At 40.7% G+C, this 27,455-nt stretch overlaps 3 protein-coding genes across 4 annotated transcripts in view; 2 read left to right on the forward strand and 1 right to left on the reverse strand.

The window, feature by feature from the left end:
• LOC132913737 (proteasome subunit beta type-3) overlaps window positions 1-27,455 on the forward strand; it is a 341,911-nt gene that overhangs the window by 284,318 nt on the left and 30,138 nt on the right. The window lies entirely within an intron of this gene.
• On the forward strand, window positions 171-14,576 carry LOC132913709 (polyamine-transporting ATPase 13A3). 2 transcript variants are annotated; one of them, XM_060972226.1, is made up of 11 exons: window positions 171-533; window positions 8,557-8,641; window positions 8,715-8,942; window positions 9,015-9,151; window positions 9,265-9,421; window positions 9,507-9,711; window positions 9,782-10,120; window positions 10,396-11,347; window positions 11,426-11,933; window positions 12,099-12,280; window positions 12,355-14,576. In XM_060972226.1, exons 1-11 carry the CDS (start codon window positions 527-529, stop codon window positions 13,788-13,790), a joined length of 4,236 nt encoding a protein of 1,411 aa, XP_060828209.1. In that variant the 5' UTR covers window positions 171-526; the 3' UTR covers window positions 13,791-14,576. The 2 variants fall into 2 exon arrangements, with proteins under 2 accessions (XP_060828209.1, XP_060828208.1); XM_060972225.1 differs by lacking the exon at window positions 171-533 and adding an exon at window positions 5,714-8,313.
• Window positions 15,174-27,185, reverse strand: LOC132913745 (proclotting enzyme-like). Its single transcript, XM_060972280.1, has 10 exons — window positions 26,543-27,185; window positions 20,097-20,584; window positions 19,476-19,520; window positions 18,535-18,786; window positions 17,017-17,102; window positions 16,845-16,930; window positions 16,547-16,684; window positions 16,349-16,485; window positions 16,108-16,265; window positions 15,174-15,834 (listed from the first exon to the last, which is right to left on the reverse strand). The coding sequence occupies exons 2-10, from the start codon at window positions 20,578-20,580 to the stop codon at window positions 15,676-15,678; spliced, it is 1,545 nt and encodes a 514-aa protein (XP_060828263.1). The 5' UTR covers window positions 20,581-20,584; window positions 26,543-27,185; the 3' UTR covers window positions 15,174-15,675.

Genomic DNA, 27,455 nt, shown 5'->3' on the forward strand with positions numbered 1-27,455 from the left:
TTGCTCGAGGCGTGTTAACTAGCTTCATTTACTCGAAATCGATAGATCGACAGGGACAAGGACTGGCCGTTTTGAAACATCGGTTCCAACGGAACAATGTTCGTTGATAAGGAATTGGTCTCAACCAATCAGCGGCGTAGATTCGCGTGGATCGCCGGTACATGAAAGCGATTACGTATAGCTCGGTAACGGGGCGAAGAACTCGCGAGAGGAGCGACGCGACGACAGTGTTGCTCGGCGCTCCGTTGCGCGTCCCTGCTGCTTTTCTGCGCGGTCGCGTAGCGTTTCTCTTGACGGCGCAGCTGCGCGTGCCACCGAAATTATGTTGCCTCGTTGCTGATCTCTCGGGAAACAAAAACGACGATCACGGCCCCCGGTGACACGCGATGCCCGGCGTTCCCTTGGTGTTCGATTACTTCTAAATGCCCACCTGTCCAACCACCATCACCAACGTCGTCGTCGTCACGATACAAAAGTGGAGAACACCAATTTCGAACCAGCCTCCTCCGAGCTGAGGATAAGCACCATGAACGGTAGGCTTTTGTTATTTCAACGAATACGTTGCTTGGTGATGGTCTTGGGTGAACAGATTGTACAGTCCTTGACAAACTAGAAATTGTATACTTAGGAAGATTTATGGGATTTTAAGGAGTTGAAGGTTTTTAAATGTCGAGCCTACAAATCCTTGAGTTTTACGAAACATGCATAAATACTGGCTTTAATGGTTTAAGAGCTGTTGTTAGAATTTTGAAGCGTCACAAATCCAAGAAAATTGAAATCTGGACAAAAGTGGAATCACGGTGGCTATACGTTTACCAAGCTGAGTGATTAATGTGTCGTGCTGGTTATATTAACACAGACTAACGTTCTGTTTACGTATAGCCGGTTCCACGTATAAAAGTAACAGCGAAACTTTCCTCTGCGTCAGTCCTCGACCGGTCTCCGGTTGCTCAACGTTATGGCAATACTCGATCGACGTTTGTAATCCCGAATCGATACCGATATAAAATCGAGACGATCCGAAACTTTGATCGAGCCTGTCCGACAAAAATTACATGCATAGATACAGTTTTCGAATCTCATATCCAAATTATGATTTACAAATATGACGACAATAAATACGATAGATAATTCGTAGTTACTATCCATTGGATTTACGAAAATAACATAGTGTCGAAATAGCTAATAACTATAGTTCTTTCGTTGCAACCGATCTATTTTAAATGCGATGATTATCAAGAGGAGTTTTGTTAATATCGTGATTGCGTACATTATCGACATTACTCATGATCAATTAATTAATTTCGTTGTACCTTAAATATTGTTTTATTTTACCCAAGTAAAGTCGATATCAATCTATCAGCCGATATCGATTCATGAAAGTTAGGAAAATACTAATTAGAAGAAATTACTTTGCAATAGCTGCTGATTATCGCTCGAGGGAGATTCCGTAATCGATAAATCATGGTAACTTTTGTTCGAGGGTTGGTTTTGAAAGAGAGTGTAAAAAAGAAAGGAAAATGACGAGCATCAATTACTACAATTTCTCCTTGAGTTCTATTTTCACCGAAGCGTATCGCACGTGGCTAGAAACGTTTCGAATTCGAAGTATGTATATATATATATATATAAGTAGCAGACATGAGCTACTCTAATGTTCTCACAAATGACTCCCGTCCATTCGAAACGATTCGTCAATTAAGAGGTGACACATTTAACGAACGAAGTTGTCGGGCTGCCGCGATGCCGCGTCCTCAGTCTATGCGTTCTAACATAATGATTTAAAAAGATTGATCTACTAAAAAACCTTAACGCAATACGGCAACGCGAAAGAAACGAGCCTCGTCAATTGGTGACTAAAGTACAATTAGAATTCTAAATTGTTTGACGCTAAACTTGTATCGAAAAATTTCCCGATTTCTGTATTCTGCTTTTAATCATACAAAAGTTCTTACCTCTTTGATCAGAAATTTTGCTGTTGCATCGAGTCAATTTACCGGCGGTATCAGTTCATCAACCTTATCGATGCAAATTATCAGTGTTTCGTATTGTGTATCTATAGTATTTTGCGTCTGACGCACGCCGCCTGTATCTACTGTGAAGAATCGGTTTTATGAAACCACGTTGAAATTAAGCAAGGTTTTCTTATCGCAGAACAATCATGACGTCTTGTACAATAAATATGTGTGATATCACGTAGCTGGCTACACACGTGAAACTCCATTTCAGAAAATCGGTTTATCAAAACGACAAAGCGTGTTCGGATAAATCTGATATGAATAGCAGGTTTGTTATCAGAGACATCTAAATAGAATCGGGTAATCGTAAATATCAGTTTCATTCTTTGAAGATTACGTTCCTTATCAATCACGAAAACAATTCACACAGAGCCATATTCTCGTATTTATCCACGAAATCGTCTGTATTTCCGCGTTGATCAGGCTCTCTCGTTCAATTTTACAGATGTACAGACCATATGAAGCTCCGCTTCGTGATAACCCCGAAGGTTATGCGCTGCAATCAGACATCATTCACAAATCAAGTATTTTTCCTTCGTGTCTATCATTAAAAAGAAACACAAGCCGATTTTGTGAGACAGATACGAGCAAAAAGTAACTTTATCTCGTTCCATTCTGAAATCTCGTTACGTTACGATTGTATTGACGATTTCTAAAGTACGAAAATACTTAGATGCAGAAATAACAAGAAATAATTTTCCATATGAGAAGATGTACTCATCAGTACTTCTTCAAACGACTGTTAGCGAGAATCTCTGTGCGTGAGAAGCTTGAGGCAAAATTATAATTGTCAATTGCACATTCTTGAAGATGATGTTCCACGAGAAATGCGTGTTTCCGGACAGATCACGCGTTGTAAATAACTCAGTTAGTAATTCGCGTGTCGGAAACGCAGATGACTCCGTCGAAATTTCAGTCGACAACAAAATCAGGGTCGAGTCACTGGATTATTATAGACGCGAAAAGTTCAAACGGCCATGACGTTCACCGCGCATGCTTCTAAATGCAGGGAGCGAGTCGAAAAGACGAGTAAGTAAGTAGAATATGAGACGATTTTCATCGAATCGGTCGACGACACGACTCGTTCGAAAATAGCACGGAGGTCGACACGCGTCTGCCTTCCGTGACGCGTATTTAAATTCGGGAATCGGATCAGAGAAAAGAATCCACGTAACGATTTATCGTCGATATCTCGATCTTTATCAATGACGAAAACTGGATAAGAAAAAAGAAACTGTCTCTCTGCGATAACATGTCCTCGATTCAGCGTGTATCATCTCGATGATCCAATTGATATAAATAGAATTTCCTCGTTTGAATGATGGAAAACGTAATTAGTTCGATAAACGTTTAAATAATGTCTGATAAGATAATTTTTGTAAAAAAACAACGTCAAATAAAGAACATTTAAGATTTCGATGGATTACAAAGGAAGAAACGTAATATCTTTAATTTTAATTTCTATCAGTAGCCTCGACCTATCGCTCAAGTTACGCTTATTAAAGCACCAGTTGTGTGACACTGAACAAGCAAAAGATAACGTCCACTTTCATGTTTCCACAAAAGCTGCCAGTTTAAGATTATCGATATTTACAGACGTTCACGAAAACCTACTGATCTTACATAACCACGCAGCGAATCGAATATGCTCATTGAATTAATATGAACGATCTTCCTCACATCTGAACATCGGAAAGTAGAAACCCGTTATCGATAAGCCACGGTTACTCTAACAATAAATGTTATCTAACCTTGTCATACTGTGTATCAAATTTCAAACGTTTGCAGATGAAACGTGACCGATTACCGGATAGACTAATTTGTAACATAGGTAGCTATACGTCGCTTTATTTGATCAATAAAATCGCTAAGTGTACACGCGAAACGTGATCGAATAATCGAAACTACGATAAACGAGATAAACGAGAAACATACATCGATTAACCGGAAATCATGCGATTCCTTCACCAAGAGAAGCTAACGGCGCGAAACTATACGAGTACAAAGCATCGCGTCTGCGGCGCCGGAAAATCGCATGTCATCGTTCACACAGTTCACAATATTCACCTTACATAAGTTTCGCTATCTCTTGGTGTAATTACGACATTCAACGATTCCTGTACGTAATTACGACATTCAACGATTCCTGTACGTAATTACGACATTCAATAATTCCTATACGTAAATACGATATGTACGATACGTCCTGTACGATAAAAGAAATTCGAATGAGACGGAGCTCACAATTCCAGGAAAAACTGTCGCAACGATGAGTTACAAAACAACTTCAGGTGTATTTCCTCATTGTTAAAATATTTAATTCAGATATCTTCAGACCGAATAGTCACATATTTATGCTCGCTCTCTCTCTCTCTCTCTTTCTCACATGTTCTTTCCCTATGTTCTTTAACGACATCTCAGTCATTCATGATTGCGTGTTACAACAATCTGACCTGTAGTCGATGCGTAGTATCATATTATTAGCATCTGTTTTCATTCAAACAAATGAAACGTAACAAGATTCAAGCTCAACGATATACGTATCTCCATTACTTATATCATCAAAACACTGAAATGTTATTCCTTAAATAACAGGCTATATATTTATGAAATCTAGTAATCTCATTTTAAACTTGACCCTATTCTCCTCGGACACTGTTTTATCGGATAAAAGAAACTTCTTTTGAAGCTCCAATAATCGCTAACGCGCTGAATGTGCCTTGAAAGGTTAAACTCGGAGTTATCTAAAAGAGGGTACGGCAAAGAAATGCCCCACCAGCCGCACGAGAGTTAGGTGTGAACGTTTCAGACGCTTGGCACGTGCTGGCCATAGTAAAGCAGAAAGTTAACTCGAACAGAGTATCGACCACGAGGCTTTCGGGCTCGTTCAATACTCCAATGAAGAATCGAAGAGAGAAGGAGAGAGAGAGAGACAGTGACGAGGACAGCTGGAGCGGGTAAACCGTTCGATTTGCCTGGGTTTCGCCGCTACAACACCTAAACAGGTGCGCTCCTTCGATAACCACTTAGAGGGTAGTGGAAGAGGTATCACCATGAAAACAGGCGCATGCATTTTAAGTCCCATGCAATTAACAGGGCCGTACTCGTGCCACGGAAGGCGATTTAGTGAGAATAAATGACTCACGAACGGCAACGTCGTCGTAGGTCGAGGCAAAACCAAATGGTGGGGATATCTCAGGCACGGCATCACTAAACCTGGTGCCACGAAATTCGCTAGTTAGCCCTTGAGAACGTCGATAATTACAAAATGACAAATTGAATTATACCATGACAGCTGTCGAAGAATAAGTTAAAATTTTGGTAAAGTTACTTCAAACAGAGATTTTCATTCGATGGTGTAATTGGAAAGACTTTTCTATTTTAATCGAATGAAACAACTGGCGCCTTCAATGCCTCGCAACTTATAGAATTAAAGAAAATTCTAAACACTTTAATTTAATCGTGAGAAATTGTTGATACGTCGCGTCGTGTAAATATTCACATGTGAATCAGCAAACGTTTGCGAATTCGTCGATGTAGTTGAGGTTCAGCGTTTCATAAAACGTTGACAGAGCGTAATCGAATCGGCGTTTCGGAGTCGAGTAACGAAACGAGACACGTGGCGTACCTGAAAAGGCAGAGCAAGGAGTACGCCCCTGAACCGGGATCGAAGCAGGCAAGAGCGCAAGTCTTCTGCTAATGCCAAACGATTCCCTTAATACACTTGCGTCTGGAACCTCGTTGTAATTGGGACGAACGCTTTGTGCCAGCTGTTTCGTACTTGTCAGTGTTTCAGAGTGATCGTACGAACCGGTCTACCACGAAACTCGTCGAACGAATCGTTGTCGCTGAGCGAGAACCATTGGACAAACGCGGTCGTGGAAGGAAGAGAAAGAAAGCATTTCGGTGTACAGTTATAAAGGAACGACTGGCTAGTCGCCATCTTAGATTCATTGTGAGCACGTTGCACGAAGCGGTTTGAAAGAGTTCCAACGGATCGTGGGCTTTTCAAGGAAAAAAATTAACAGGCATGCGAGAAGGAAAGGTGTCGTTTTTCCTCGAACGTGAGCGCTTATAAACCGACACGGTGCATGTCGACAGAAGCAGACGCAGTGAGTGTCGTGAGCGAGAAACCCGAAAACGGCCACAGATGCATGAAACGCAAGTGAAACGACCGTGTGCAAAGTGACTTCCTGGAGGAGAGAGATTTTTTCTTTTCTGTTTCCTAATTTACGGAGGCCTAACAGGGCGGAGCTGATCATCGACGCGTACGAACGAATTGAAATCATCAGCATGAGTAAGATACTAGGTACAAACTATTGCACCGTGTTCTCTGTACTTAGAAGTCCCGAAGAGGGTGAATCGTTTAAACGGATCATCTGAAAGAATCGTCCAACGAACAGAAAAGCAAAGACCATAACCGTGAGAAAGAGCAAGAATTTGAGTACGTTTGAGCCGCGAGGGCGATTAGTCAGGATTGAACAGCCGGATCACGAGTGATAATTACGAGTGAGGAGCAGTGCTAAAAACGAGTGCATTGGTTTTCGCGCGTGAAAAAATAAAAGTGTTAATCATTGAAGGAGTTCGTGGGAGACGTGTGATCACCTTCGACAAAAGAACTTGGACGTTGACGTAATCAATTCTATATATAGGTGTTCGAAATTCACGAAACCGTGAAACGAACATTATATAAAAGAGCGAAGTACTCTCGATCGCGGACAATAATTTTTCTTTTCTTTCGTGCATCTGTTAGAATCGACATTTACTCCCAATCTAGACATTTTCTCCCTGTGATCAATTGTACTTTTCAATCGAACACTCGTGTACTTAAATCCTTAGAAAATCGATAATCGCTTTGTAAATTTACTTAGTGATTGTGAAGATCTTGGAACAATATCGTTAGTCGTACGATCGATACATCATTTATCGACCCGATCGTTTAATCGATAAGACAGGTCTCTATTGATCGAAGAGGATCCACGAAGTTTCCCTGCCGATCGACACACCCGACGGCATCCAAAATACTCTTATAACCCGTAATGTATTTGAGATCGCACGTTGAGGCAGCAAAAGGGAGGCACGAGAATGCAAGAGAGGCGATAGAAGTTGGCTGCGGAACAAAAGGTCGAGGTAACATTGGATCGGCCGCGAGAGACAAGGGCAAGACGAAGAGATCTCTGGTGAACTGCTGGGATTTCGAAGAGCCTCAGCTGCTTCATCCGAGATTGGCCGACAGAGATTCAAAACAGGCGTGCGTACGACGCGGTATGAGCGAAGGTGAACGAGCAGTGACCACGCCACGAATTGGCTGGCGAAAGCTTACTGATCCTGGCGACTGACACGAATCCAGGAACTCGGGGGCAGGTCCGAAGCGATAGCATCAGCTACTGTTTCATCGTCAACGTCATCGTTGTCCTGCCACTCAAACAATTAGCCACTGCCACTTGAACTCTCGTGGAAGAAAGATCTTCGAACCTCGATCCATTCGACAGGATACCGCTATATCCTGACGCATCTTGGTCCCTGTCGATGTCAGCCAAATGCAAGAGAACGCTCTGTTGAGATTTACGTCGAGAACATTGAAGACGGACCCGAAAATGGCGGGTAATCGGTGTCGGTAGCAGACGGGGTTATTGCCTAAAAGAGCGATCTCCTCGTCTTGCATTATTCCTAGGGGAGCCACATCTGAACCGTTCAATTGGTTTCGGCTAGAATCCCATTTTTCTCTCTTGTCACGAGTATTTTATTCTCGTCGATCTCCCTCTGAAGCCAGTTGACGAACTTTGTGTCGTTGTTCTTGTTTTTTCTTCTCTTTGTTCATACCGTTGTTGAATAAAACAACAAAAACAAACGGGTCCGCGGTTGACCCATAGACAATAAATCGTAGGTGATAAGAGTAGTGGTAAAATGTAGTTGTGAAACGATTAAGGATTCAAATTTGGAAGAAGGATAAGAAACGTCGAAAGGGAAAAACCCCCTGTCGTGATACCGCAAGCAGTATCCTCGCTGAGTGATCTCCCGTGAGACCACGAACAATTATACCAAATTTAAAAAGAGAGAGGAGAAACATACATACATACATATATATATATTATATATATATATAGATAGATATTACATACATATATATAGTATTCGCGCTTAAGATCTGCTCCTTTTTCTGCGATCATCATGCCGCCTACTCCGAATAAATTGAACTTGAGCTTCGCCAGAAACGCGTACAGCGTGTTTGGAACACGCGGTACTAATACCACCGCTGATCAACAGCGCGAGCAGAAAACGGAACTTTTGGAGGGTAAGAGATCACCGCCTACTTAATCAAATTATTTGGCAGCGATTCTATCGAATCGTCCTTGACGATCCTACCGAATGAAATCGCCGTCCATAAATAACGTACCATTGATAGTCCGTTTAATTGATGATTACGAGCATTTCACATTGTTACGAAGCAATTTATTTCACGCGGTTATTTCTATGAAATTTCATCGCCTGTCGTCGATTATATCGATCTAATTATTTGGCCATTGTGTTATTTCAGGAACCAGAGGCAATGGAATTCTCCACCTAAAGAATGGCATCGATTACATCAACCCTGGTGAAGAAGATCAAATGGAAATTTATGGGTAGGTACATACATACATATCGCGTGTTGAAAGTGTCACGATGTTATGCAACGCCTTTTCCTGTTTCCTCTAGATACAAGAGAAACAATATTCTAACCGCCGTTACTTGGTTCTTGATTATCATTACCGGAGGGCTTCTTAGATTGGTCTTTCACTGGATACCGCATCTTATGTTGCTAGCAACTCATTCCAAATGTCAATTAGAAACCGCAGACACTGTTTTGCTGGTAGAAAAATTCCAAGGAAAACACACGAGTTATTACGTAAAGAAATTGCAGACTTTGGCCGCTCAAGATATACTGTAAGCATTTCTTATTTTATCAACGACATCTTTTTTATTAATTTCAAGCTAATATTTTACATATATTTCAAGCGGTAAACCTTTCGATGGAAAATCATTGATGGATAACGAACCATGGATGGAGAACGGCAGCGTGATAACCGTCAAGGAAGTAAAGGAAGAATATCCTTCCTCACTCTCGCTGCATTTAGCTGGTGGACAATTTAAACGTAAGTATTCAATGATTAAGAGAAATATTTTTTTTTTTTTGTGGTAAGAAAAGTCTTCTGGAAAATATTTCTTCTTCGTATAAAGAGATTAATCAATTTATATTTGTATACAGAGGTTCCGTCGATCATTCTGTTCCACTGCAAGAAGTTAACTTACGTTTGGGACCCCGAGAGATCCGAGTTCCTAAAACTTCGTGGTTTAGACGTTGGTGTCCTAACTTCCACATTACATCAAATGCAAGGATTAAATTCGCTTGAACAGCATATGAGGCAAATATCCACAAAAATTCCCATAAACATAATAAATTTATTTTGCGACACTTTATCTAAAAAATATTTTCCGATTTCTTTACAGACGTTGCGTTTACGGAAACAATGAAATCGTGATTCGAGTAAAGAGTATTTTAACGCTGCTTTGTCTCGAGGTCCTTAATCCATTCTACGTCTTCCAACTGTTTAGTTTTTGTCTCTGGATTGCCGACAACTATTATTATTACGCCATGGTCATCTTGGCCATGTCCAGCGTCGGCATAATTATGGCAGTCTTCCAGACTCGTCGGGTATGAAACTTTTCGGTCGCTTGTTGCATCAATCTCTGAATTATATTAATAACCAAGGATCCTTTTGCAGAACCAACACAACTTACGTTCCACTGTACACTCTTCCGACGTGGCAACGGTGATGAGAGACCGCGCGACCGGGCAAACAGCGACCGTGCCTGCTGAAAAATTGGTACCTGGTGACATTTTGGTTATTCCATCTCATGGCTGTTTGATGCCTTGTGACGCAGTGCTTCTGACTGGGAATTGCATTCTGAATGAATCTATGTTGACCGGAGAGTCGGTTCCTGTCACAAAAACACCTATTCCTTCGTCTAATGAAATGATATACGACATTAAGGAACATGCGAGACACACCCTGTTCTGTGGTACTCGAGTTATTCAAACGAGATACTACGGTTCGGAGAAGGTAACTCGAAACATTAGAATTTCTAATTAATTTTCTAAGTTCGTTATTACTAGACATATCTATGCAAATTCATATTTTTACGGGCAGAACTGAAAAAAATGAGACCTGAACAGAGATTTGTTTCTTTAAATATTTTATATATTCTTGCATATTATATGCATTCTATGCATTTTTGCATTTCCTATAAATTTATAAAAATCTGCAGTCTAATTATTGTATAGGGACTTTGGAAAATGATTAATGATTATTGACCGCATAATTTATTTTTCTTACAGGTTTTAGCTGTTGTCGTGAGAACTGGGTTCAACACCAGCAAAGGTGGACTGGTCAGATCCATTATGTACCCTCCACCCGTCGATTTTAAGTTTGAACAAGATTCTTACAAGTTCGTCGTATTATTGGCTGGTATAGCTAGTATTGGCGTGATTTACACCATTGTGACGAAAGCTATGAGAGGTGTCCCAAACCATCACATCGCTCTTGAAGCATTAGATCTGGTTACCATCGTAGTACCGCCAGCTCTACCAGCGGCTATGACAGTTGGTCGAATGGTGGCACAACGCAGACTCGAGAAAAACAAGATTTACTGTACGAGTCCAAGAACGATCAATGTGTCAGGATCAATTGACTGCATCTGTTTTGACAAAACTGGGACGCTGACTGAAGATGGTCTTGACATGTGGGGCGTAGTGAATACCATCGATAAGAAGTTCCAGCCGCCTATCAAAGATATCACATCCTTGCCCCTAAACGATCTTCTCATCGGAATGGTGACTTGCCACGGAATCACTATAATAGAAAATCAACTCGTCGGAGATCCACTCGATCTAAAAATGTTTGAGTCTACGGGTTGGAGCTTGGAAGAGCCCGATGTATCCGATACGTCAAAATTCTCGATGCTTTTCCCTACAATAGTGCGACCACCAAAAGGCTCCAATCTATTGAAGAAGCTACCCAACGAAATAAGAATCTCGATCAGCCGACAAAATTCTATGTCTTCTGACGTGATCGATAACATCTCTTTAAACAACATTGATACCACGTTGACTGGTTCCACGACAGAATTGGGGGAGCAAGGTTTAGAAATTGGAATCGTTCGTCAATTTCCGTTCACATCTAGTCTCCAAAGGATGAGCGTGATTACCAGGACGTTGGGAGCTAATCATTACGACCTCTATTGCAAAGGCAGCCCAGAAATGATTCTCAGTCTCTCCAGAGCAGAAACCAGTAAATATTGCAACACATCTTTTAAATTTTGTGTTTTAAACTCTCTTCAAGTTATGACTAATCGTATTGTTTTTATAGTCCCAGCAGATTTTGGCACTGTGTTACAAGACTATACTTCGGAAGGCTACCGTGTGATCGGCCTCGCACACAAATCTTTGAATCGTCTTCCTTACGCCAAAGTCCAGCGATTGAGTCGCGAATCTGCAGAGTCCGATCTGACGTTCTTAGCATTCGTCATTATGGAAAACAGATTGAAACCAGAAACCACGCCTGTGATCAGTGCATTAAACACTGCCTGTATAAAGACTGTCATGGTAACTGGTGACAATATGCTGACTGCACTATCCGTTGCCAGAGACTGTGACATCGTGAAGCCAGGTACACCCGTCATTGCGGTTTCTGCCACTCAGCAGAACCAGATGAAACCACAAATCTATTTCACGAAGAGCAGCAGTCAGCCATCTATGGGACACGGAGATCTCAGCGAAATGACTGATTTGAATAGTGTAGCTAGCTTGGAAACAGTGGAGAGTGGCTCCTTTGGGAATAATCAGTTCGATAACGATGTCAATTATTTAGCCGACGAGTAAGTTCATTCAGCTATACACCATTATCTTTACATTTACTACTACAGTAAATTAGTGCGAAACTTACACATTCGCTTATTTCATAGTTTAGGATTAAATTTAAATTAATCCAATAGCGAACGTGTTAACATCTAATTCCTCACTTTTGTGTGTCATTGTTTCAGCTTACACCATTCAAAAAACAAATACGTGTTTTCTCTCACGGGTAAAACGTGGGCACTAGTCAAACAATATTACCCAGAACTGATTCCCAAACTTGTCACTCGTGGAGCAATCTTTGCGAGGATGTCGCCAGACCAGAAGCAACAACTCGTTCAGGAATTGCAATCTTTGGGATACTATGTTGGTACGTAACTGAATTCTTCTTCAAACAATTTATATTATCTTGATCGAAACGTTAATTTTAAATATTATTTTCAGCTATGGTAGGTGATGGGGCAAACGACTGTGGAGCTTTGAAAGCTGCCCACACCGGAATTTCTCTCTCTGACACTGAATCTTCAGTAGCATCGCCGTTTACAAGTCGCGAGACTAACATTTCTTGCGTATTGACCGTGATTCGAGAGGGTCGCGCAGCTTTGGTCACTTCCTTCGGAATTTTCAAGTATATGGCTAGTTACTCGCTCACTCAATTCATCTCCGTGATGCTGCTGTACAGTTTCGAGTCGAATTTGACAGACATCGAGTTCCTCTACATAGATCTCTTTATCATCTCGATCTTCGCTTTCTTCTTTGGTCGTACCGAGGCTTACGATGGTCCATTAGTCAAGACAGCTCCTCTGAACAGTCTCATTAGCATCACTCCCATTCTTAGCTTAGTGACGCAAATTTTGATTGTGGCTCTATTTCAGTCCGTTAGTCTATGGCATCTTCAACAAATGGATTGGTTCAAACCGTTCAATGCTACGGAGAAAGCTGCTGAGAACAAGGACGATGTGAGCTGTACCGAAAATTACACAGTTTTCATAATCAGTTCCATGCAGTATATCATTCTAGCTGTGACATTCTCTAAGGGTCATCCATATAGAAAATCTCTGTTCACGAATTACGGTCTGCTCACCTCGTTCATTTGTCTCAGCCTCTTCTCCGTTTACCTCGCGACCTTTCCCTTTGAGTGGTTGAGTAACTGGTTCGAGCTGATTCTTCCAGAGAACGTTGGCTTCCGCTTCATCTTGGTCGGTTACGGTATCGTCAACTTCGTGATCTCGTTGCTAATGGAGTACTTCTTTGTTGACTACCTCGTTTTTAGAAAATTACGCTATCGTTGGCATAACATAGACAAATCTAGACGAAAGTTCCTCGCGATTGACCGTGACATGGCACGCGATTTAAAATGGCCACCGATCTCCCAAGAACCGTTACCAGAAGCTGCTCCCGATATTCTGATTCGTCAAAACGTCACCGAGATCAAGATCGAGAAACGCGTTCCCGAGTCCTGTCATCCTGTGGACACGAGCTTCATGAACAGCCCGATCTGTGAGAACTTTAAGCACTTTGGCTCTGCCAGAGAAGTCACTCTAAATCCCAAGTCCTTGTTCAACGATCGCAGAAACACCGTATCCATGCAAACGGTTCCTTGCTTCGAGGACAGAGATTCCGTGTTGAAACAACCGAACATAGAGCTAACAGCGAAGAGAAGATACAATTCGGAATCGGAGAAAGGAATCAATCGGTACGAAAAAGCCAGTTTTAAGAGCCACAGCACAAATCCAATCGCAACCTTGCCTAGGAACACCGCTATGGCTCTTCAACCGCAGAAATTGAGGGATTTGAAGAGCACCTTGATGCACAAAAGCGAAGATGGCTTGTCTCCCTGTACACAAAGTGTCCTTGAACTTGATATTCTACCGTCGTAGAAGAGAGCGATTTATTCTCGTGGGATTTGAATTGGTAGTGACCAAAGAACGGTACTTCGAGTAACAAACGGTAATCGTTTCAAGTTTGATGAACGATCTATTGTTTGCTATTCGACGTACCTGCCCGATTTCATAGACCGGATTGTCACGAAGTATCTCCACTTTATCTGCCAGTGCATTTGTTGTCCCATGACAATTGCAATACAAGACTGTTTTCAGCTGCTGTACGGAACCACTCAGGAACGTTTAATTCAGAGATGATCAGGAAAGTTTCGAATCACCAGCATTCAACTGGAAAAAACGATATGGCAAGTTTCCGACACGATCTCTAATCTAAATATCGTTCACAAGAGTGCATTTAGAATGCCGCGGCATTCACGACAGCTTGGTAACCAACGATGCATCCCACGAGCATCGTACGGTAGATCAACTGAAGGGGTCCCTTTTGACCTGATCTTTCTTCGTCCTCCTCCTTTACTAGTATTCGAGCATACCAGACTCGAAAGAGAAAGTATTATCATTAGTTTATTTAACTTAGATGATGGATTTTAACTTACTCTGCCGTCAGGGAGCAATGTTCTAGAAGATCAATCACCTTGGCGCAGATTGAACGAAATAGATAGTTAGATACGTTCTTTTTCTCTCTTTTTTTTTTTTTTTTTTTTTGGATCTCTTTCGCGTTTAGACGTCGTCTTTTTTCACTGCGGTTTCAAAGATATACTTAAAAAATAAATTAAAGATAATATAATACATGGATCACGCGCTTTGTGTGACAAGATGTATAGATGGTTGCGAACGCTAATGAATTTTCTAAACTAGGAAACTATAGGGAATTGATCATATTCCCGTTTTCACGACGAGCTGTTTTCTTTTTTTCGGTGATATCTAGTTTAATTTCGTCGATCTATAGTCAGGCTATTGTTATTGAAAATATCGGACAACCTAAAACGACGCTCGTCACGTTATCGACGTTAGTAGAACAAAAAGTTATTTGTATAAAAATAATGAAATTTCGTCGTGAAAGCGGGAAGTTAGTGTATTTTTTTGTTGGTGTGAAGATGGGAAACTTGTAACTATACCGTAGTTTATCCCATGATAATCTTATTTAATAGAACTTCGAGAACCGACGTCCTACGATCTGCAAATGCAGAAATTCGATGCTCGTTGTCACAGATACTTACTGTTAAACCGAATAACGAGATAAATGTGTACTTATATACGCAATGAAAAATACATACTTAAGCGCGTTATTCTATTATTTGCAACGCTAAGCTTGCGTTGAATTATAGCGGTTGTCGAATAACAAAGTATGTTTTTAATGTAAAAGCCTTGTTCTTTCGTCCCATCCATTAAAATGCACAAAAAGAAATAGATAGACAATAATAAAATAAAAAACTGAACATTTATTAAGCGCGAATACAAACGAATATCACACGCACTTAATTTACAAAATATCCACATCGTTACATTTCACACTGTATGTCAAGAATGTAGACGCTTTTTGCCTCGAAAGGCTTAGATAATCGACGAAAGAAAGTTCACCGGGCGCGACTTACAAGTTAAAACAATTTCCACGCATCACCTCGTTTCGTTAGAAAATTATATGTTAGAAATCGATGCATGATAGCAACAGTTCTTCCACCTCGAACACGGACAACTTTGTTCCTGACTTTAAACATTATCTCATCACAATGTTTCACATTCCTCGAGCGTAGAATCGTCGAAATTCCCAGTTACACAGTTCCTAGATCCTCGGTATCTATCATTCGATCATTTTCCAGCCAGTTACGAAATCGTCAGAGATCCTGTCTAATACCGTGTCGTAAACTTTGTTTCATGCAAAGTTTTTACAGAGAACGATCTCTATCCCTTTTGATTCGTCTCGCTACGAATTGATAACGTAGGTTATCCAGTCGACCGTTTTAGCTACCCGATGATAGATTCCTGGCTGGCCTGGCTGAGCACACGAGTAACCCGCTGAAACGATACCTATTAGGTACCATCGTCCTGTTTTCTCCAACATCAGTGGCCCACCACTGTCACCCTGAAAATCACAGGCAAAGAACTCTTAATCTCTTTTTTCTTTTTTTTTTTTTACACAATAAAGCAATACTCAGTTCTTTCACATTCAACTTGAACATTCTAGATTATGTACTATATGTACGGGATGAGTTGAATATAATGGGTGAAGCTTTAGGAAGAAATAGCCATTGGCAGTAAATAGCTGTATCTGGTACCCGTTTTATAGAGACGATGTAATTCATCGTTAAAGTTATTAGTAAATTAATATTCCGGTTAATTATTAAATTAAACTCACTTGGCAGGAGTCCTTGCCACCTCCACGGTACCCAGCACACATCATCTCGTCATAAATCACAACGTTAATCCCATTGGACCGATGCCATCTCTCACAAATTCGATTGTCTATCACAGGTACGTCTACTGCCTGTAGTGTCTTGGGGCGTAATCTCGATCCTGTTCATTTGAACAGAATTCAATATACGACCATCATTAGCCCGAACTCTGTAATGTTTCAGATAAATCGTTTCTGTATTTACCAGCCTGCAACGCTCCCCATCCAGCAGCCCATCCATACTGTCCTAGAAAGTCCTCGTTTTTCTCGGGCAAACAGATCGGCGCTATGTGAGGCATGTAATGAACCGGTCGATCTAATCGTAGAACAGCCACGTCGAACCTGAACAACAGGCAATTTCATTTCAGCGTCTGCTAGAAACACTCGTGAAATGTCAACGTACCTGTCAGCTTGAGGAGTGAACTTGAAGTAAGGATGAACGCGAATCTCTCTGACACCGAAGGTGTATGCTGGTAACGTCTCGCTAGCGGAATTTACTACGTAATCACCTAGAGTGACTTGAACTTGACGAGCTGATGCCCTAAACGTAAAACGAAAGAAAAATTGAAAGAAAATAGAGACCGATATTGCACTTGCAGAATTTTTATCATAGTATCGAGGCTTTCAATTCTGAGCCACATATAGAACTTCGAGAAATTCTGCAAGTCGTAACAGCTTCAGATGTTCGATATTCCACTTACTTGGCTACACAGTGACCAGCAGTGACGACGTGGAATCGATTAACGAGAGTGCCGCCGCATCGACTGGACCCGATTCGTATATACGCCTGAGAAAGTAGAACATTTTCTCTGTTTAAAAGACGATACAAAAGGCTGGAAAGGATTGACTACGATTCGTCAATGCAAATCTGACCTGCCATGGAAAACTGCCGAATCCTGCGTCGTCGCCTCCGACGATTCTTCTTTGCGCGGTTTGCTTCGAGACGGGAATCCCGCAGCCTGTAATTACGAGGATGTAGATTCTCCATTTCAATCTAAATATGTAGTATCGGTTTGCAGTGTTCGTTTACGAGCAGCTCTTGAAGAGTTAGTAGCGGAATATGTATAAATACACTGCTCAAAACAATCAGGGCATCGTTTTCCGTATCAATTGCATTTTTATATCTTTTTCTTGCGTTTATACGTTTTTTTAATTATTACCTTAACCTTTTTAAGACGAATTTTTCTTTTAACAACGAACGTAGTGATACATTAGTTCAGATTATGATACATGCGAATTTGAGAAATTAAGTTTAATTATCATTTTTAAAACTATCAGATGAACAACTATTATATATTTCAGTCTATCAATTATAATAGAATCTTCTCTTTGCTTATTTAACGCAATAGAATCATTCATAGTAACGATCCTCTAATTATTTTATGCAGTATATATGTATGTTCAAACACTTTGGTACCGTGGCGACGGAAACATCTTTCACTTGATAACGTTTCGTTGGTCTTCAAGTTAGTATTACCGAATTAGACTTGGAGTAATTCAATGAAACATTTGACGATCAAACTACCAAGCAATAACACGTTTTAAATCGCGACTCTATCGATTCTGTTTCTTATATTCCGTTAAAATAAAAGTGTCCTCTTAAACGCGGTTCGACTGGAAGAAAAATTTCACTTATTTGTAACTACTCTGTAAGTTAATTAGATTTATGGAAATCTCTTTTTATACTCGTATAGACGAGATTGATGATTAAAGATGGAGATCGTACTTCAGGGGGACGGAGGACTTATTCCTCGCGAACTAGGAACACCGGAAGTGGATACGAAATTCAGAGGACGCGCGTGACAAGAGAACCGTCGAAGAAGTGCGGAACAGACTCGTTGTTATCACGATGAACATGCAAGATCGATTGACAAATAAGGTGAGAAAACTTCATCCGAAGGAAGGCAGGCAGGAAGATCGCGACACGTGCAAGTATCGAAAGAGGAAGACGAAGATGACTTATTGTGCCGGCTGGTGTACATCCTATCATGCTTTGGAAGGTGTAAACAGAGAAAGTGAAGGCATTCGATGACATGCTAAGGAAAGTGCAAGTGTTAAAGAGACGAGTAATTTACAAGTCAAGAAGATTTCGACATGCTGATGAAAGTGCTAATGTAATATTTGTAGGACAAAAAAGAGAAATAGACAAGTAGAAAAAAAAAAGAAAAACTAAAAAGAACAAAAATATGGAATAGCGAAGAAACATGTAAATGGGAATAAAGGAAGATCGAGTGAAGTAATGCAAAAAAAAAGAGAGAAGATATGAAAGAAACGTCTCTTAAATAAGAGAGAAGAATAACGTCATTCAGGAAGCATTTCCAAAGAAAGACAGCGGTGGTCGATCATGCTAGTGCAAGAATCGGATGACATGCTTCTGTAGGAAGGACTTACGATCATCGTTGGCGGTCTCCGTGTAAGTATCCAACGGAAGCGGCTGAGATTGATCTCTAGGTGCCTCAATCAGGTTATAATCAGAGCTACCTTTCGGTTCTTTCCGCTGACAACAAGCGTACATGATGCCACCGCAACTGCCGTCCAAAAGGCCAGCGGACATCCAGCACATTAGAAAAAATTCGCAGCTTCGTCCGTCAGCGCACAACGTATCGTCACCCTTCCACAGCGGTCTTTTTTGTTGACGCGGCTCTGCACAAAACAGGGCAAACTGTTCTTTCTTCTCCTTTCTCTCTTACGACATTTTTCCCCTTTTTGTCTCTCCAAAACGGATAATTAAAATGAAACAACGGAAGGTCCTCGTTACTCGTTGATTTTTCACGTTTACGTTTCATACCAGACATCTCTGATATGTGCAAAGCAAGGTCTGATTACTCCAAGCCTAGCTTCAGAATACTTTCGCAAGAGAAACGAGCTGAAAATATTGAGCAATTCGCGAGAGAATTGAAAATGAGCGCAATCGTTTTAAAAAGTCACCGAAAGAAGTTTTATTTCACAGGGCGTCGTTAATACAATCGCGATGTGGTTTAACGAAATCGTAAAAGCAACAGGAAAGAACCTTCGAGCGCTTCTGTCGTAACGATACGACCAACGCGGATGACGGAAATCGTCGGCTCGACGGAAACGGGTCCGAATGTCACAATCGTTGCGACACCCGGTTAGGATATTGCGCCCGGGCTAATTTACAATTATCCGACTAGTACGAAATCCAGAGGCGCGATGTAATGTAATCCGGTATCGGTTTCACTCATTGGATTAGCGAAAGACCGGAAACGCTCTGCGAAACGGACTTTCAACAGGTGCGACTAGACCACGGCTCATCGGTACGTCGCTCTCTGTTAAAACACCGATCAACGCTGATCGTTTCACGGGGAACGTACCTGATTCTAACCTAGGGTAATCGTCGAGGGTTTGCTTTCGATGATCTGGAACAACAATTTCCTCTCTTAATAAAAAAGAAAAAAATTATCAAGTTATCTTTTTCATAAAAGATATTTAACCGTCAAAGTTATAATAAAAACCATTCATGGCCATTTCGTAGCTATTCTATATTGAAATTTCTGTTCAATCAAAGATAAAAGAAAAATAGAAAAATCAAGTGGAATAAAATATCGAATCCAATTCAACATAGAACCGCAAACAGTTAACACGATATGAAAAAAAAATCAAGCCGATGCTAGCTTTTCCCATCCTTCCAACCAAACCAGAGATCGACGTCACAAATTTCAAGTGCCATTTACGTACATATCTATATATAATATATTTTACCAATATAAACATCACACGAGAAAGATAAAATAAATCTATTTTTGTTAATTTTCTGACTCTCGTGCCACTTGATGGTGAAATAATAAATAAATAAATACGGAAAGATTGAAGGTGGAAAAGATGCAAATGGAAAATTTTGATGTGGAATTGGTTGACAACATATCGAATGTTAAAATTCTTCTATAAAATACGAGAAATGTGATTTATGCTTTTTATTTCACATTATACATTACCTCTGATCTCGTCCTCAAAATCCGGCAAGTGGTTAGACTGTTGGAAAAACGATGCGCTGCCACCCACCGGGGGTGGGATGTCGTTGTCACGGAAGATCAATCGTGGAGTTCGATGACCCATCACGGGTCTGTTGTACTCGGAAATAGGATTTCTCCACAGCGACTTGTGCTGCCTCCAGGATGGAAAACGAACTCCAGGAGGCACACCGATGTTCCTCCCTATAGGAGGTCCACCACCCTCGAAAAGATACCCGGCTGGACCACTTGGAAATCTAACATATCGACGTCTACGAGGTGAATTCAGAATTAAGTCTGTACGATTCCCATTGTTGCTTCGCGGTTCAATGTGACTGGAACTGAAGATCGTCTTTGGTTTGCTAAGACTCGATCCTGAGATCTCTGTTTGACTGGTGGCACGATTCGAGGATACGATGAGGACTATTCCTATGAGCAACCATTGGCACGATCTCGCTGCACCCATCATTTGACTGGAACAAAGTCATAAATCTTTTGCTAAGTCGAAGATTAACTTGCGGTGCTCCAAACAATATTTTATATTTCATCATAACTAATTTAATAAGCTATCTGCAAAAGTTTAGGTTTATTATTATAAAAAATTCATTATACTTTTTCTAATTATAAAAGCGTATCACAGCGGAAGATAACGTTGAAACTTAATTAAGTATGAAACCAAAGGGACGATACTTCCAAAAGTTAAAATACTTGTGTAACTAAGTTTAAACTCTCAAAATCTTGGCTTGCCACTAGAATTTTCTGCCCGCATATCCATATTAAACTAACGTATAATACAAATATTTTATATATTAAAACTGAAGAAATCGAATTAGAAATTGCGCTGGTAATCAGACAAAAAGATTTAGAGTTTTCGTTATGAAGAAAAATCGTTTGCGACTCCTGCAACTTAAATATTCCACTTTCCCCTGTGTTTAATAGCGTCACTCTTTTGGAACGATTTTTTGCCCACTGTTTGCCTTTTCTTCCAGTCTTTGCTTGCGCCGTAACCAGCATCCTTTCCGAGTATCATTTGCCATAAAAACTTTGAGCTCGTTTACAGCGCAAAGTGTCAAAATTCTGTTTTCCTTCCTATAGGACGGCTTGTACTGGTAAGCCTGTTATCTCGCCACTTATTTAGCCGATAGGCTCTTTCAATTAACTTGTGTAAATTGTCAAACATTAGATACGGTATCTTTCGAACCAGGACAAAGAATACAAGGAACAAAAGTGATCCAAGATAAAACGTGCCGTTACGAAAAGGTAAACAGTCCTCAATTCCAAAACGAAGGGGAAAAAGTCTCGACTGGTTGCTATCAGAATCGATTCGATTGCACGAGAATCCTGATGCGATCGTAACAGCTGTAATTATATAACGACACGCGAGATAATTAAATTCTCCTTTCTCTTCTTCCACAACGATCCAGTAATTTTTTAACCAATCTGTTCCGATTTATCGTTCGATCTTTCGTTAGAATTGATTTTCCAAACATCAAAGAAGAAACGTCGCGTGATTGAGGTAAACGATCCACGGAACACGCAGCTGAACAGATTCTACCCGACACGAATCCCTTTTATACCAAAGTCCATTTTAACTGCATCTATATAGTGCACGCAATGATTCGTGACTAGGTTGCATTGTTGCGTTTGATTTCGAAAGGTAACGTCATCGAATATTTTCGATTTTGTTTAAAGCAGAATATATCGCGACTCAAAGTATTCGAATACTTGCCGAAAAAGGTCACTGTAAATATATAATCGGTGTTAAATATCTTATAAATCTAGTAGGAAATCTACTAAGCAAATAATTAATTCGATTCTCTACGAATTATACACTTACATTTAATATCTAATTTTCTATGTACATTTTCATGTTCGTTTGAAACTTTATCGATATAATCATAATAGTTGACCTTTATTACTACGAATTATACATAATATATTAATAAGAGATTTCCACAAGTAGTAGAACGTCTTCATGAGATATTATATAAAGCGAGAGGAAGATGGAGCTTAAAATCGCGTGATAGAATCGAAATTGGTTCTCCGTTTGACCTACTCGTCTTCAGAAAGCCGGAAACTGGCCGCGTCCGGCGTCAGGAGAGTAGAAAACAAGTTCCTGGAGCCGATCGAGTGGATTCTTTTTCAAGTGGACCAAAATATGTTGTTTGCGTCATGTTGGCTCCGTAACGGGTGAAAGTAAAAAGAGGCTCACCAGGAAACAAACACGTGGATTGTACACACGCAGATTCATTATGGTACGGGGCAGCATCCTCCGGTTGGTCAGTTATCGGGGATATTAAGAAGTGAAAACGCCACGCCACGAGTTTTATTGGCCCGAGACGGGATTGGGCAATAGCCAACATCGTACCAGCTGCATTAATCACTAGTTTAACCACGTTCAGGTCAATTTAACCACGTAACGGTCCTTGTCACCCCATTTCGTAATAGATTAAAAAATCCTCGCCCGAAAAGAAGGGTCCATTGTCTGTTGATCGAAGGACAGTCAATGGACGACGAGGAATTTCAAGGTAAAGGAATGATCTTGGTTAGTGATAGAAAAAGAGGTGGATGCAGCCAGGAATCGATGTAAAGAGTATTGGATTCATTTAAGAGATAAATGTAAAATTCCATCGGATAAATATTACTAAGTACCCTTATAGATATTAATTATTGAACTTGATTATTAATTTATTCGTCGTATTACTTTAAGAACTAATTAGTAGCTCATTTAGGAACTAAAATTGAAATATTTGAGGATAGATTTTATTGCGAGTTTTGAGTATGGTTGCAATGCTTTTATACAATTTTTCAATGGATATCGTCCATTTTTCAGTCAAGAGGAATAATCGAACGCACCGAACAATCGATGTAGAACGTCCTTGCCAGAATAGCATCGCGGTAGCGAGTGAATGGTTCGATGTGTTAGTAGGTCATTGGCTCTGTCGTGTAGAAGTGAAAGTGCACTTCTTGCATGCACGACAGTGTGAAGTTCATGTTCACGCTGCCACCCGCTCCGCCGGAAGTTACGAGCCATCAACCATGTTCTTCTTATTCTTCGAGTCCTCTTTCTATGTTATTAGAGTTTTACCATGCCGATTAGAATGTTGCTATAGCCGATCTAATCAATAATACGAAACGTTAGTATACGAACCAGTATGCTTTATATACTAATAAAAATTATCTGAAATACGACTTACAAGGAATTGTCAAGTTCTCAATGAGCGTTATCGAAAGAAGCTTGGCATGCGAGAAAAAAAAAAGTAGCAAGAAAAGTGAAACCCGGTAGAAAATATATTCCAGTTTCCGACTAGATTCGAACCTGTTAATCGCCTTAATGCTTCTGCGACTCGATAATATTTTAATTATTGTCTTTCTCGTTTTCTTTTTTCTCGGCTCTTTGATTTCTATTAAGGAGGAGAAAATACAACCATGTCACTGGTTCTTCGAGAGAAAATGAAAGCTGTCGACATTTTAATACCCTCGCCATTATTCATCTTGATACTCGCTACCAACGAAACACATATATCATAATCAATTTCCCCTCTGTTACGAAATGTTACGATTAAAATACATATTTCGCTGCTGTTTCGATCTTACAAATTGTAGCCAGAAGTATAAATGTCAAAGGCGGATAGATACCAAGATCTATGAGAAGAAACGATCACGGGAAAATCGTCGGTTCCCCGAACTCGATCGAAGGAAAAGTGACAGGAACAAAAAAATCACAAAGTAAACGATGGAAGAGACGATCTAGAAGCTGCATCGCACGAACTTTCACCTTCCTACGACTAGTCTGACTCTATCGTGCAGGCTGATGGTCGAAAGTACAGAGAGTTTCTTCTCTCGTCTCTTGTATACGTCGCTGTAAACGAGATACACACCACACGCATAATTGTAGCTTCGTTTCCCAGCTGTTCGTGAAAGCCCACGTGCGTTGATCTCGCGTGTGTTCCGCGTCTGTTCTTCTCTTTCTCTTCTGGCTTTTCTCTCTCCTATCTCTCTCTTTCTGTCTGTCGTTTATATCGTTGGTGCTGTCCGGTGCCAGCCGATTGGCGCCACACGGGTGTCCACATCCTGAATTCCGTGTGAACCGACATTAAGAGCGCGATCCATTACTTTCTCTGCAAAGCGCACAGGCGCCGTTTTACTTTCGCCGAAAGCAAATGGAAAAAAAGCCAAAAAAAGAGAAGCGCGCGCGTGAAATTTTGTTTTCGTCCGATCCCGGCCCCGTTTTCTTTGCACGATCCACCAACGGCGATCGAGAACGTAAATAAGAGAGAACGATTTTTCAACACACGAGCATGGAATAAAATAATCTTTTCTTTATGTTCGTTTAACTAGAAAATAGTAAAATTTAGATCAAGAGAAAATTGTTTTAAATAAATGTATGTATTTATACTGTGAGAGATAATGCAAGCTGAGTGTTCGATACAGCTGTTGTTTACTTTGTTCGATCGGTATTTATACGATGCTTAATAGCACCGTAATTTCTGCAAAACGGCAATAAACGATAACAAGGCCCAACGGGTCAATTCACTTGGATCGCTCGGCTCAGAAGAAAGCGAACAAGCAAAAAGCGTTCTCTCGTCGAAAGAGTATAACGGCTACTCGGGGCCGGCCTCTGGAAATGGTAATATCCAGATCGCGGGCGCGCACCATGCCTTTTTTTCCTCTCGATTTTCGATAGAAGTAACAACAGCCTGATTGGCCCTTTAACGCTTACGTCCACCGTGGATACGCGCGAGTACGCGTTCCACCTTTCGAAGGAAACCGGTTCGAAGAAATCTGAACGTTGCAACTTCTGCTCTTTCTTCATGGCCTTGAAAGAGCTACGCTTGTTCGCGGTCTAGTTCACCAGATACCCTTTCATGACGAACACTTTCCATTGTGTAACGAATTTTTTCTTCATCTTCTCCCTGTGTATTTTTCCTCGTTGATCGCTCTCCTCGCGGTTCTTTTCTTTTTCGTCGTTCGTTCTTGATTAAAAACCGATTCTTATTCTCTCGCTATAAAGTCGATTCTTTCCTCTCGCGTCTAGTGCCGAGCAATCTCAGTGACGCTCGATCGCGGAACGATCTGCATTGTTACTTTCTAGGAGAAATTAATTCGCGCATAAACAGCGTAATCTCAGCCAGATGAAAATGGGGAAAAAGTGTGTCGGATAACGCGCATGCCACCGATTGAATATTCATGAATCCCGATACACCTTGATAATGCACGAGCCATCTGGTATTCAATGACAAACAATATCGTTACTTTTTAATTGACTCTCGAAATATATTCAGCGAAATTAATCGTAAGGAACGAGGCATGAACGCGACGGAACGTTTCCATGTACGGTGATAGAGGATCATCAGATGGAACGACATGTTTCGTGGCTGGACACACGTTTCTCTTCAAACTTCTATCAAATGATGTTACGTAAACGGGGAGTGGTGTTTAGGCAATCCGTAGAACGGTACCGAAGCGTGCATCCTTAATGCTCGTCCCCTTGCTTGTCTCGTTTTGGAAAAGAACGGAAGTACTTTCACTGGCTACGAGGTCGGAAAGTTGAGCATTTCGATAGGCACGAGACATTGCCAATTCGCAACGAGAGATCTCACTTTTCTCTCTTGGTCCTTTTGCCGTCCATCTACGAACGCTTTTTTCGTCCTAGACTTTGAATAATGCTCGAATACTGTCATATCATGAATAGTACTTTTTGCAAATCTCGTGAAAGTTCTTCTTCGTCAGATCAAAAGGAATTTCAGTACTTTAATAGCTTCAGAACATTTTTCCTATGTTTTATACATGTTTTAAACGATACCATGTAATTGCACGAGAAACTAGATCTGATTGATCGAATTACTTTCAATCATAGAAATCCGATTATTTCGTTGCATGGTCGTATGTCATTAAATGATAATCGAATCCTGTTAAACGTCACTAGTGCTGAATTTCTGTCCATTAATTTGCCATATGTGGAAACTGAAATCACGACTAAAGTCGCGAGAACGACCAGCGATTTATTCATTGGTAATAACTACTTCGCTCAACCATTAAAATCGCTAGTTTCATTTACCTATCTTACCTTGTGTACGTTTTACTCGGTGAGTAGGCTGGTGACACAGGCTTTCTTTCAAAAGCCGATCCAGTCCTTCTCACTTTCACTTAATTTTTCCAATGACCATCGCGTGAGTATTGTATTACAAGTCTCAACGCATCGAATTCAATGAGTTTCTAATTATTTTTAACCGCTTACTATTCCTTTTTTATCCTCTACTTCATACAGAAGTTAGTATCTTTCACCTTTCTGTACCTTCAATATCTTCTTTAGGAATTTCGAAGGAGTTGAAAAGATAAGTTCTTGGTCTTAAAAATTGAACTAAAAACTTTATCGGGATTTTTAATCATAGTCTCTAACAGGACTCAGCGACACCTTTTTTACTTACCGATCTGTCAAACCAAATCAATCTCGTTCTTGTAATCTTCTTCCCCTAAGTTTTAATAGTCTTCTCTTTCCCTTCACCGTCCAAAAAGCGATCCCTCAAAAGAAACTCCCCCCAGCTTCGCCACCGTCTCTTCTTCTTCCTCTTTTTCTTCCACGTCGATCCTGAACAGTCCTCACCACCATAACACAACGGTTCTCACTGATATATCGCGACACCCTCGATCCACGATCTATCTATCGCGATTTTTACATCGAATTAACTCAGCTATGTACCAACATTGCGTCACAGTCACCAAAGACCTGCTTCATAGTTCTTCACTACTTTCTTATCATCTTCGCACTTTGATTATTTTTCTTCTTTCTCGACCGACGTCGATCTTCGAGTTCCTTTATAAAAAAAAGAACCAGCACGAGAGATGAATCTACTTGGAAATGTTCTTTCAGTTCTGCCTGAGTTTCTTCACTGTGTGGATTCACCAGACTTTTTCTAAATTTTCCCGGCCATTGGATCTCAAAACGGTCACGATCGAACCAAAAATTTTTTCGAGGAACAAGGAAGATGCACACGATGGAGGGCCTGCACCATGTCTATCCTCTCGTCTCGAGGAGCCCCGGTCGCCTGCTCGTCGTTGCCCACCGTCCGCTACGTCGGCTCTCACTTTCTCCGGCGAGTAGTTTCATTTCGGTAGGTAAAACTCTCTCGTGTGTCCCCCACCAGGTCCACACCGGCTGCTCGAGTCTTCTCTCCGTGTAATCAAACGGGAAAATCGAGCGATCGGAAGGATACCATAGTCCTTCGATCCAACCAGCGTTTCCTTCTTCTTCGTTGTTCTTGAGAATCGTGATTCATCGCGTTAACCTTGGTTCTGAATATTGGTAATAGGAAAATGAAGGTGTTTCTAAACTTTTTTTAA

The sequence above is a fragment of the Bombus pascuorum genome, chromosome 13 (assembly GCF_905332965.1).
Source record: "Bombus pascuorum chromosome 13, iyBomPasc1.1, whole genome shotgun sequence".
In the NCBI taxonomy this organism is placed as follows: Eukaryota; Metazoa; Arthropoda; class Insecta; order Hymenoptera; family Apidae; genus Bombus; species Bombus pascuorum.

Coding starts and splice junctions, on each gene's coding strand:
- LOC132913745 (XM_060972280.1), bottom strand. CDS start 20,580: ATGATGGGTGCAGCGAGATCGTGCCAATGGTTGCTCATAGGAATAGTC. Junction 19,521..20,096: donor TTTTGAGGACGAGATCAGAG/GTAATGTATAAT, acceptor TTGTTGTTCCAG/ATCATCGAAAGCAAACCCTC. Junction 16,486..16,546: donor TTCACTCCTCAAGCTGACAG/GTACGTTGACAT, acceptor CCTGTTGTTCAG/GTTCGACGTGGCTGTTCTAC.
- LOC132913709 (XM_060972225.1), top strand. CDS start 8,190: ATGCCGCCTACTCCGAATAAATTGAACTTGAGCTTCGCCAGAAACGCG. Junction 9,422..9,506: donor TCGCTTGAACAGCATATGAG/GCAAATATCCAC, acceptor ATTTCTTTACAG/ACGTTGCGTTTACGGAAACA. Junction 11,934..12,098: donor GTCAATTATTTAGCCGACGA/GTAAGTTCATTC, acceptor TCATTGTTTCAG/CTTACACCATTCAAAAAACA.